Below are 11,567 nucleotides of genomic sequence, written 5' to 3' on the forward strand. Positions count from 1 at the left end.
CGCTGGCGTAGGGTCCGGTATTCAGGCGCTCGGAGCACCCGGAGCGGGGCCCTCCCAGCCATCACAGCCCTCAGTGGCCTCCGTCCGGAGTCCCTGAAGTGCGGCCCTCGTGGCTACCGGGGATCTCCGAGGCCTTGCGGGCCCATTTGAAAACCTTGAGAGGCCTCGCACATTCTGTCAGGACTGGGGCTGCGGGGACCCCTCAGTCTACCACGGATGCTCCTCTGCAAGAGTGTCTTCCAGGAGAACATTTAGGCGTCAGAAGCATCTTTGAAAGCCTAGAAATGCCGGTTGCGCGTGAAATCCAGTCCCACCGATTCACAGAGTACTAGACCCGTAAACGACGTTTGAAGGACATGTGCGTTCCATGTTGACTTAAATTTTATTCAATTTATAACAATGTATTTGTTTTCAAAGAAAATAAAAAATGCTTAGCCAAGCTTCTCGAGTCCCCGGGCCCCTGTATCTGCCTCACTCTGTCTCTCCGCAAACACGCGGGGAGCCCTGGAGCGGGAGGGCCGGAGACTGTAAATACGGTAGCCATGTGATTTGATACAGTGAAACTACTTGTATTTCAAATGTTACTTCATTCAAGGAAACCCACATAAAATGTGTCTATTTAATGTTAATTTCCAAAAAACTTGGACACATCCCAGAATGGTAACTGTTTCCCGCCCCCCGCCCCCCAACACCAGAGCTCATAAGGAACCACCACGAGAAAGGATCCGGAGCCGCTTAGGGTTTACTGAAACGCCTTGATGTGTTTTCTTCTAGTTTCCCGAATTAAGCCGCCGTGGGAGGAGGTGGGTCGCGCCCACCGCTGGTGGGACTCCGGCCGGCAGGCACGGGCCACAGCGCCCTCTCGCCGCCCGCGCGCACGTCTCCGGGCCTGCGCCGCCTCCTTCCGTCCCCGCGACACCGAGGACGTCCCCGCTCCTGGCGAGCGCCCCGGCCTTCTCAGCCGGCCGCGTTCCCGGGGAGACACCGCGCCCGAGCCTCTGGGCCGGCACTTCCTCGCGATCAGCCTCGCAGGAAATCCTCGCTCGCGGAGACCTGCATGTCCACGTGGACTTGCTCTGAATTCTTTGGCTGCTGCAGGGAAAAGAAAGAAAAATAGAGCACTGTTAACTTTTCCCCACCCTCTAGAGCACACCTGGGGAAGGGGGCAGGACCCGCCGGGAACCTGAAACTACCAGGGCCTGGGTCACTGAGGCCAGAAGTCGCGTTTTCAAAGCAGTTACTCGGTTTCCCCTGCGTGCCTGCTCATTCCCTCTCAAAAGCTGCAGGAACCAAGTGCCAGACCCTCCCCAGCGACCCCACAGGCCTGAGCACCCCACTTGCCCTTGAGCAAAACAGCCCGGGCCCTCCTCTCTGGGAGCTGCGGCCTTGCGGCCCGCGTGGCCAGGAGACCCAGTCCGGGCTGAGCCAGCCACCCTCGCAGGCGGCCTCGCCGGGACCGCCCCGCCAAGACTCCACACTGGCAGCAGGTTTTCTCGGGATTGATTTTTTTTTTTTTTGGACGACCAAGCCAACTTTAACTTAAGAAAAGGAAGAGATTTTTTTTTTCTTTAAAATCAGGGAGATTTAAAGCCAAATGGAGTTTATATATTCCAATAACAATGACGAGTTTTTTAATGTCTCTGCGTAGGCATTTTAATTTGCTACAGTCACTACCAATAAAAACGGCATGTAGTAAGAGTCGACTGTTTAATAGTGCAAGGTAGACGGTTTTTATTAGTAACAGGCAGCAGCGGTATGGAAAATTTAGATTTTAGTGGAGGAGTATAATTGCTGGGGGGAAAATACACATGGACGGGAAGAGGCCATCTTCAAACTCCCAGCACTGAGCTAAGGATCAGGGAAGGGCAGGCTGCGTTTCTGGAGATGCACCCTGTGTGAGGGGATGCCCTCCCAGCCACTGCACGTGTCTGATTATATATTTAATTGATGTCAGAATCGACTGTATCCAGAGCAGACACTCCAGCTCCAAACCGAGGATGTTTTTGTAATAACTGGCTGTTTTCTCTTCTGCCCCTGGCAGAGGTCAGGCCCAGGGGGGTCAAGGGAGGGGAGGGAAGATGAGCCCCAAATGCTAATGAAACCACAGCGGGAACGCGCTTTAGAAATGGAAATACTCCAGGCCTGTCCTCCCTGGTGATCAAAATTACACCCGATTTTTTTCACTTAAACTGATCTGATCGGAAGGGAACCAAAACGGCTGCCATCTGATCAGTCAGTGTCCGTGTTTTCTATCCAGCATGTGGACTCTCATTGACCCCTCTTCCTGGAGGAATTCCCTCCCAGGAAGCGCAAAAACTGCCGCAGATTGTCGCCGGCTTGCCCAAGTCAGCTGCTTTTTCTCTTTCTGTTTTTCAACTCTATTGTAATTAATTAAAAATCTCTGCCCTGAACTGAATTAGGATGTCCCACGTGGAACCGCGGCAAGGTTGAAACCGCCTGCTGGGTCGTTGTAGGAACCCTGGCCTGTGTGAAGCGGGGTGTCTGTGGGTGGGGGAGCGGTGGTCGTGTGTGTGTGTGTGTGTGTGTGTGTGTGTGTGTGTGTGTGTGTTGAGATGCCATGGAAAGGGGGCGTGGAGGACGGGTGTGGTTTGTAGGAAGAGTGGAGGGGGAGCGGTGTGGACGGAGGGGTGGGTCGGATAACTGGTAGGGGGCGAGTGGCTCCGCAGCTCCTGACTGGAAGGGTAACGTGCCTGGACCGAGCCCCGGGGGAGCGTCCTCCTGCTTGCCTTCCAGTTCAGGAGGAGCCCTCCTCAAGTCCAGCACTGCTATTTGTAACTGGTTCCCTTGCACCTGGGGAAAGACAGCCTGATGCCATGTTTCTCTTGAGCCCGGGACCAGGCTGGCAACCCGAGCTCCGCTTCCCCGGCGCCGCTGTAGCTGCACCACCGGGAGGCCGAACCAAGCGCGGCGTCCTGAGATTACAGAGGCCGCTCCGCAGGTTGCGGGGCTAGCGGGGGTGCAGGAGTCGACTGCAGGCCCTCGCTGAGGCCCGCCCCAGGCCACGGCCCTCTCTCTCCTCCACCGCACCCATCCCTTCCAAGGGTAGAGGCACCTGTTGAGTGGGTGCTCCCAACGGGCCAGCAGACACCTGATACTTTCACATCCCCCTGAGCGCCCCCCACAGGTCACCATTCGGACTGGGCAGCCAGACACCCTCTGCGGCCACCCCCGAGTGGAACAGGGGTGGGGAGGCGTGATGGGGAGCGGGCTCTAGGGAGCTGGGGTCCTAGGGACCCTCGCCAACCGCCTGGCCTTTGAGCCCCACTAGGCACCCGCCCCAACCCCCGCCACACCTAAGCTGCCTGTGATGCCCACTGGCGGCGCCAGCCTGAGCTCCTATCCGTTCCCGAGGTGTCGGGGAAGCTTCAGGTCTTGCCAGAGGCGGTTTGTCCAGTAACAATCATCCCCCCAGTGTTTTGACAACACAAATCAGAAAGAGGAGTCAACTTAGAAAAACGAAATAAAATAAAATTCTTTAGGGGACCGCGTCTTCTTAGGCGAAGCCCTGGCGGCGTTCCCAACAGTGGAAAGTCGTAAGGTTCAGGGCCCCGGGGTTTGCGCTGCGAATTTAGGGGCAGAAATCTCACCTTACGGCCCTCCTGGCAGATTGCCACTGAGGCGCCCCGGATCCGGGTCCATGCTGGGCGGAGCGAGCCGCGAGGGGCCGGCGACCAGACGCGAGGCCACGCGGGGAGCCTCGGGCCGGGAGTCAGAGCAGGTCCAGGACGGTGGAAGAGAAAGCCGCGCGCACACCGCCCCAAGGAGGACCCAAGCCGCGGGCGCCACCGTCCTGACCTCCCCACTTCCCTACGACTTCCGGACTGGACTTAGTGGTCCGGCCTCCTCCAGGTGCACAGAGGGGCAGGCAGTGAATCCCCCAAGTGGACCCGGCCTGGCCCCACCGCGGGCGGCCTCTGTCCGGTCCGAGAGGGTCGACAGGGGGTGGGGGGCGGGGTAGTGGCTGGAAGGGGCGGGGGCCGGGAGGCGGCGGAGACCGTGGCCTGGGACCTTAGAAGCCGGCCGGAGAGGGGTAGGGGACGTGGCTCCGAGGGCGTGGGAGTGGGTGGGGTGGTCGCCGGTGGACGCAGAGCGGCCGGGCCGGGCTGCACGGCCGCGAGCCGCGGGCTGGGGCCGGAGCTGCCAGAGAGGCGGCTGCGCCACAAAAGCCTGCCGGTCCCTCCCGCCGCCCGCCTCTGTCTCCTCCGCCCTCCCCCGCCTCCCTCCCCGCTCTCTGCCCCTCCCCCGGCCGCGGCCCGAAGGCTGGAGCGGGCGGAGCAGGGGAGGGGCGGGCCCCCGAATATGCAGATGAGCGCGTGACGGACAGCTCCGCGTTCCAATGTCCCTCGGAAACTCGAGCGCTCCTTCCTCAACTCCTCACTCCCGAGTCCAGACTCCCCCAAACCCCGACCGCCGGCCTGGCGCGCGGCTGCGCCCACCGGCTCCGCGCTGCCGCCGCCGCCGCCGCTGCCCCGCCGCCACCCCGGCCCGCGGGCCGCCCAGGCTAGTGCCCGGGCCGGCCTGCTTCGGCCCGCCGTCCGGGTGCCCGCCGCTGCGCCGCGCCCCAGCCGGGCGTGGATGGAGGGCGCCGCGCGCCCTGCCCGCTGCTTGGCGTGACGCGGGCCCGGCGCCCCGCGCCCACCATGTCCTACCCGCAGGGCTACCTGTACCAGGCGCCCGGCTCGCTGGCGCTCTACTCCTGCCCGGCCTACGGCGCATCGGCTCTTGCAGCGCCGCGCAGCGAGGAGCTGGCGCGCTCGGCTTCGGGCTCCGCGTTCAGCCCCTACCCGGGCTCGGCGGCCTTCACCGCGCAGGCGGCCACCGGCTTCGGCACCCCCCTGCAGTACTCGGCCGACGCTGCCGCCGCCGCCGCGGGCTTCCCGTCCTACATGGTAACAGGGCGCGGGAGGGACGGGGGACTCCGGAGTGTGCGGACCCGGACCCGGGGAGCGGGCGGAGCGGGGCCGGGGTTCGGCGGGCGGAGGCCGCGGGAAATGTGGAGCGGGCAGCGGCTTCGGAGTCGCCCGCTCGGTCTGCCGCCCCACAGGCTGAACCGGGCCCCGGGTGGTGGAGGGCGCGGCCGGCGGGGATGTCCCCGAGCCGGGCCAGGACCCGCGCCCCGGCTGCTCGTCCCTTCGGCTCGCCGGCTCATTTTCTCTGAGATCTTGGGAAGTGCGTCTCCGCTGGGGGCCGGGGTCTGGCGCGGTTTGTCCCTGGTTCGCGCACCGCAGCCCGGGGAGGCGTTGGGAACGAGCCGTGTGCTCGCCCGCATTGGTGTGGACCGCGAGGGTCCGCGCCACTGCGGCCTCTGGGCCGACGGCCGGGCAGTTAGGGTTCACTAGCGAGGCTCGGGGCGGCAGGGGTCACCGAGTTGGGCCAGGGAGCCGAGCCTCCAGCTGCGGCTCGCGAGTCCGGCCCGAGGCGCCGGGGTTTCGGCCTTAACCTGTCCCGCAGTCCACGCTTTCAAAAACCGAGCATGGCCCTGCCGGCGTCCCGGCCGCCCGAGTTCTCCGTGCACCAAGCGCAGCTACAGCTCCGGCGACCGGGGGGCAGCCCGCGAGCCCCTGGGTTCCTGAGCTGGGCCGGTGCCCGGCCGCGGCGAAGCACGTTGCGGGCTGTTGAGGCCATTACGGGGTTGTCGCCACTGCCGGTCCTGGGCGGAATTCCTGGGCAGCGACCGAGAGGCTGGGGCCTTGGAGAAGGCTGCAACTGTCTCGAATTTAAACGTTAAAGGATGAATTAAAATGCTAATTACGGCGTCTGTGAAGAATTTGAAACGGTGACTGGCTTCTGAGTTGCAAATTGGATTTGCCCAGCTTTAGAGCAGTGAATAGTGAAGTGGGGGCTCTGGGGTGCTTTTTTAACCATATAAGGGCGGGGAAGAGTGAGTCGGGGGAGGCAGCGGCTCTCCAAGCCCCGGCAGAAATTTAGATATCAAGGAGCTACCTGTGGGCCTGTGTGCGCGCACGTGCGAGGGTTTGTGTACATCGCCACGCGCGGCTCTGGAACGCTTAAGGGAAGATGGGTCATTTTAGGAAAGTGGCATGGTTCAAAAATTCGAGAATAAAATTGCGGTACTTTCTGTGATGACCAACCATTCCCGAATCACGCTGCGTTTTTCCTACTCTTGCCGAGGGAAGCAGCCCCAGAGCCAGAAACTCGTGGGGGAACGGCAGCTGTTGGGCGGTTGGAAAGGTGGCATCCTGAGGCTGGTTGCCCGCAGAGTGTCCGCACACCCCACTCACAGACTGTTGTTGGTTCCAGGGCGCACCCTACGACGCGCACACCACCGGCATGACTGGCGCCATCAGCTACCACCCGTACAGCAGCGCGGCCTACCCGTACCAGCTCAACGACCCCGCGTACCGCAAGAACGCCACGCGGGATGCCACGGCCACGCTCAAGGCCTGGCTCAACGAGCACCGCAAGAACCCCTACCCCACCAAAGGCGAGAAGATCATGCTGGCCATCATCACCAAGATGACCCTCACACAGGTCTCCACCTGGTTCGCCAATGCTCGTCGGCGCCTCAAGAAGGAGAACAAGATGACCTGGGCCCCGAGAAACAAAAGCGAGGATGAGGACGAGGACGAGGGCGACGCGGCCAGAAGCAAGGACGAGAGTCCCGACAAGGCGCAGGAGGGCACCGAGACCTCGGCGGAGGACGAAGGTGAGCAAAGTCTAGGGGCGCTTTCTTTCCAGGCGGGGCGGGCGGACTCTGCCCGTCGGGTGCCCCAGGTCCGGGCCAGAGCCCCGGCCGCCCCACGTCGCTCCGGGGTCAGCGGGATCTGAGCGAGCCATTCCTTGGGCCCTTCTTCCTGCGGAGGTCAGGCTCCACGTCTCCCGTGGCCGGGCAGGGGCGGGGTGAGGGGTGGCGTGGGGAGGGCCCTGTGCCGCAGGACAGGGGGCGGGAGGGTTCAGGGCCTGCGCCGTCCCCGCGTGCCCCCGACCGTGCCCGCGCCCCCGCAGGGATCAGCCTGCACGTCGACTCGCTCACGGATCACTCGTGCTCAGCCGAGTCGGACGGGGAGAAGCTTCCGTGCCGCGCCGGGGACCCCCTGTGCGAATCGGGCTCGGAGTGTAAGGACAAGTACGACGACCTGGAGGACGAGGAGGACGACGAGGAGGAGGGTGAGCGGGGCCTGGCGCCGCCCAAGCCCGTGACCTCGTCGCCGCTGACCGGCTTGGAGGCGCCGCTGCTGAGCCCCCCGCCAGAGGCCGCGCCCCGCGGTGGCGGCAAGACGCCCCTGGGCAGCCGGACGTCTCCGGGCGCGCCGCCCCCCGCCAGCAAGCCCAAGCTCTGGTCACTGGCCGAGATCGCCACGTCGGACCTCAAGCAGCCCAGCCTGGGCCCGGGCTGCGCGCCGCCGGGGATGCCCGCAGCCGCCGCGCCGGCCTCGTCCGGGGCACCGCCGGGAGGCTCGCCCTACCCCGCCTCGCCGCTGCTGGGCCGCCCGCTCTACTACACGTCGCCCTTCTACGGCAACTACACAAACTACGGGAACTTGAACGCGGCGCTGCAGGGCCAGGGCCTCCTGCGCTACAACTCTGCGACCGCAGCCCCCAGCGAGGCGTTGCACTGCGCGCCCAAGGCGGCCAGCGACGCGGGCAAGGCGGGCGCGCACCCGCTCGAGTCCCACTACCGGCCCCCGGGCGGCGGCTACGAGCCCAAGAAAGGTAGGCAGCCCGCGGCAGGAGGCGCCCGGGAAGGGAGGGAGAGCCGGCCCCAGCCCCGGGGAGGCGGAGCGCCCGGTAGACCCGGTGGAGGGTTCGGGAAGAACACCCAGGGGGCCGCCCTCGGGACCCAGAATTAGCAGAGTGAGGGCCGAGGGCGAGAAGGAATCCAGGGAAGGTGGGGGCCTCCTTTTAGACGTGCCCTGCTATTGTTTGTTTTTACTTAATTTACTGTTATTTTAACTGTTATTATCGTAGCTGTCAGTTTCCGCGAAATGCAAATGACAGCGTGTCGCCCTAATGACTGAGTCTAAGCCGGGTGTGTTTGGGTGTCTTGTTTGTTAAGGAATCACAGTTGAATCCGCTTTTCTGCAGTTGGCTAGAAGCAAACAGAACGTTTCAGTTATCCTCAAAGGCGTTTTGTTTTCAAAAGAGAAAATCAGAAACGTTTTTGTTCCGGAAAGAAAACGTTTTTGTTTTTTTCCCCTGTTCTATATGGACTCTGTTGCTCCTAGGTGAGGCTACCTGAAAGAGAAGTTCAAGGGGGAAAGTTAGGAGCTAGGAAACATCACCAAAAGTCGTCTCCGCTGGCGGCCCTGGAGGCAGTCGGTTTCCCAAACCGCTGTTTGCCTGGGAGTGGAGGATGGTGGGTCCGTGGTCTGCGCAGCCAGGAGGCTGTGGGGTCGGTTCTGACTAACTGCCCACTCCCCTGACAGATGCCAGCGAGGGCTGCACGGCGGTTGGCGGGGGCGTCCAGCCCTACCTATAGAAGGCGGAGCACAGCAATGCAAGTAAGTGGGCACCCTGGTGCTTTCCAGGCCCTCTGGAGCCTCCCAGCACCAAGTTGCTTAATGTGTTTCTCTTGCTTGTGGTCATGGGGTTGGAAGACAGCATTTCAATCTTGTCCAGTCTTTTCTTTCCTTAAGGGGAAAACTATTTTTTTCTGTTGTATAGATTCCCTTCTTTCGGCACAAGTTCTGTCACTTATTTACCTAGGGAAGGAAAAAATATGTGTGTGTGTGTGTATGTGTGTACAACGTGTGTAATATATATATGTATATGTATAGTACATGTATATATATATATATATATAAAACACACTACTGTTGTTTTCTTTTGAAAAAATAGATTATTAAAATCTGGGCACTTGTATGCAGTTTAGAGCCATATTTACTATGCTAGACACATAATAGACACATGCTTTGATGAGCTTGGGCTACCAAAACTTGGAGTAGCAGAAACCTTTATTGGTGATGTTTGCAAAATAAGACTGAAGAGACACAAGGCGTCCTAGTCTTTTATGAGCCCTGCCCAGCCTGCCCTCCACCCATGCCCAATGGACAGGGCTCTGAAATTCTCCCGGGGCTGACAACAGTATCTCAAAACGTAGGTTGCTTTGCAAGGAGTCAGATTTACCAATCATAGATCTTGAAGATAAGAAAGAGGTGAAACCACTTCAGATCAACTCATTTTTATAATGGTGTTGGTGTGGAACTGAAAGATGGGGGATCATTTAGTTTTTTCCTTGGTCCACAGGTAGGTGTCACAATTGCTTTGAAAAAAAAAAAAAAAAAAGTCAGCAGGCCATTCTCTCTTCCCAAGCTCATAAATTTACAGATACAACAAACAGATGTCTAAATCCAGACCACATCTTGTGCCACTGTAAAAGAGAAGGATCCACACAGCACTATCAACCCACAGACTCTAACAGTCGGAACAGACTATTTTGGACATATGTGAATTTGTTGGCATAGTATAGCTTCCCCGATGTATGTGTGACTTTTGAAAACAATCTGTATTTCTCAGGATATATTGAATTGATCACTTCATTGCCACGGTATATATTCTATAGGTGTGATAGGATTTACTGTAAAGTTTATTTGTAAAAGATGTACACAGTAGAAATAAAACGTGATTGAAGAACTTGAGTACTTCAGAAGTGGAAACAAATTTGATATTTATTTTTATAATGATATAAAGCTTCTAGTAATTTATGCAAGTTGTATTGCAATGGAATCTAAACTTTTTGTAAATAAATTCTGCCTGGTTTTTATTTGAACATTGCTGGTTATACAATCTTTGTTGGTTGTTTAACACGAATTCTTTACTAATTTATATCTTAAATTGTAAATAAAAACAGACTAGTCTACAATACTATGGTGTTTGGGGCTGATTTTTCTTAGAAGAATGATTTGGGGTGGAACCCTAGTGATAATCTCCAGGTGATCTGACCTCGCCTTTTTAAGGAAAAGCTGTGTGAAATAACTCTCCTTTCTCTCCTGATCATTGAAAGAAAAAAAAAAAAAAAAAAAAAAAAAAAGGCAGATGGAAGAGAAGTACACAATCGGGAGAAAGATGTGGCGCTAGATGATTTTTATAAATGTATTGGAAAAAGATAAGATTTTTGTGCCCTGAGTATGCTAATTACTTGTTAGTGTAAATTTTTAAAACTTGGCAAAATAAAATGATCTGACATCCTATGCATTTTATATTCATTTCTGATGCTGGCTTCTTGAACCTCCTCATAAACCAAACTGGAGAATAATATTGATAATGGAGAATCATACCCCCCACCAATAAATTACGGATAGAAATAATTGTTGTTTTAAAGCTGGAGTTATCCAAATTGGCCTAATTATTCAGATTTATGGAAGGATTTCTTAACTCTCCTTTTCCTATAATGCACATTAAACCCAGAGTGAAGATCTGGGGGAGGGACTTAACTTTCCTTTCAGTAGCTTTTACTCTTACCCTGGGGAAAAGAAACATTTAAACAACCTTAGACTACTGCCTCTTTATGGTGTTACTCACTTTCTAATTATAGGACAAGTCTAAAATGTGTAGTCAAGTAACAGATCCCCTTTGATTGGTATCATAAAAGTAGCAAGCCTGTCACTTTAATTTTCAGCAAAATTATATGGATATCCATATAATATAATTTCAGAAAAGAAATGAACCATCATTTATTTCCTCTCGAAAGATAAATTGAGTGAATATAACTTAGGGTTATAAAACAAGAATAATAGCTTCTTAGATTGCCCTTTAATCAATCATACACTTATTTTTCAAGAGGTTCATCTATTTTATTCCGTGATTAATAATGTTGCAGCATGAGAGCATTATTGGATCCCAGCAGGGGAGGTCTGGGATGCTTTTAGCTGCTTTGGAATGGTCAGTTGGGGTTCATTATGGGCTGATATTGAACAATTTATAAAATCTTGTCTAAACATCTGCCAGCTCCTATAGGCCAATGTGTCTGAGGATGGGAAATTGCTGGACCAGTTGATATTGACAAACGGATCTCTCTCTAGTGGCTTTTTGTGCCATAGAAATTAGTGGCCTCTTGCTGAGGTCTTGTTAGAAAGGGTATTTGAAAGTAATCTTAGATACTTGAGGCCAAGCCAGGGGACTGTTAACTGGACACTGAGCCATGCGGATGGGGAGGAGTGATTGTGGTTTGACTGTGGGGAAGTGGGGCAGAACCAGGTTTCTGTTTTCTGTTATTTCTTATGCATTTTGTTGGTTTTAAATACTTAAGCATTTGGAGGTCAGACATAGAGTAAATCTCTGGGGTGGAGAACTATTTTTCTATCTTCTCTGCCTCTCCTAGTAATAGATACGGACATGTTTGGAGCTGAGCTATCTATTGGCAGGAGGGAAGATTTTCTTCACATGGGAAGGTTTGCCACTCTGTGGCAGTGTATCTGGAAACAAACAAATCTGAAGTCTGGGGAGGTAAAAGGGGGGTTGAGTAGATTTGCTTCTTTTGGTTTTAGAAATAAATCCTTCATAGATTTACCGTAGAGATAATGATTTTCCCTTCAGGAAGCATTTTAGATTGTGGCCTGAAGGTCTTACGTCATTTACTTTTATTA

General features: G+C 56.1%; 2 protein-coding genes across 3 annotated transcripts; one reads left to right on the forward strand and one right to left on the reverse strand.

Annotated features, from left to right (window-relative positions):
- Positions 1-724: 724 nt before the first annotated feature.
- LOC116552199 (translation initiation factor IF-2-like) lies at positions 725-4,663 on the reverse strand. Its single transcript, XM_032278839.1, has 6 exons — positions 4,637-4,663; positions 4,017-4,158; positions 3,609-3,847; positions 2,712-2,811; positions 1,342-1,495; positions 725-1,092 (listed from the first exon to the last, which is right to left on the reverse strand). The coding sequence occupies exons 1-6, from the start codon at positions 4,661-4,663 to the stop codon at positions 771-773; spliced, it is 984 nt and encodes a 327-aa protein (XP_032134730.1). The 3' UTR covers positions 725-770.
- IRX2 (iroquois homeobox 2) lies at positions 4,403-10,181 on the forward strand. 2 transcript variants are annotated; one of them, XM_032279141.1, is made up of 5 exons: positions 4,403-4,910; positions 6,283-6,688; positions 6,988-7,695; positions 8,409-8,483; positions 9,295-10,181. In XM_032279141.1, the coding sequence occupies exons 1-4, from the start codon at positions 4,662-4,664 to the stop codon at positions 8,459-8,461; spliced, it is 1,416 nt and encodes a 471-aa protein (XP_032135032.1). In that variant the 5' UTR covers positions 4,403-4,661; the 3' UTR covers positions 8,462-8,483; positions 9,295-10,181. The 2 variants fall into 2 exon arrangements, with proteins under 2 accessions (XP_032135032.1, XP_032135031.1); XM_032279140.1 differs by having other exon boundaries at positions 9,229-10,172.
- The last annotated feature ends 1,386 nt before the right edge of the window (positions 10,182-11,567 follow it).

Source organism: Sapajus apella, unplaced genomic scaffold (assembly GCF_009761245.1).
Source record: "Sapajus apella isolate SASKATOON/1434 unplaced genomic scaffold, GSC_monkey_1.0 scaffold11, whole genome shotgun sequence".
In the NCBI taxonomy this organism is placed as follows: domain Eukaryota; kingdom Metazoa; phylum Chordata; class Mammalia; order Primates; family Cebidae; genus Sapajus; species Sapajus apella.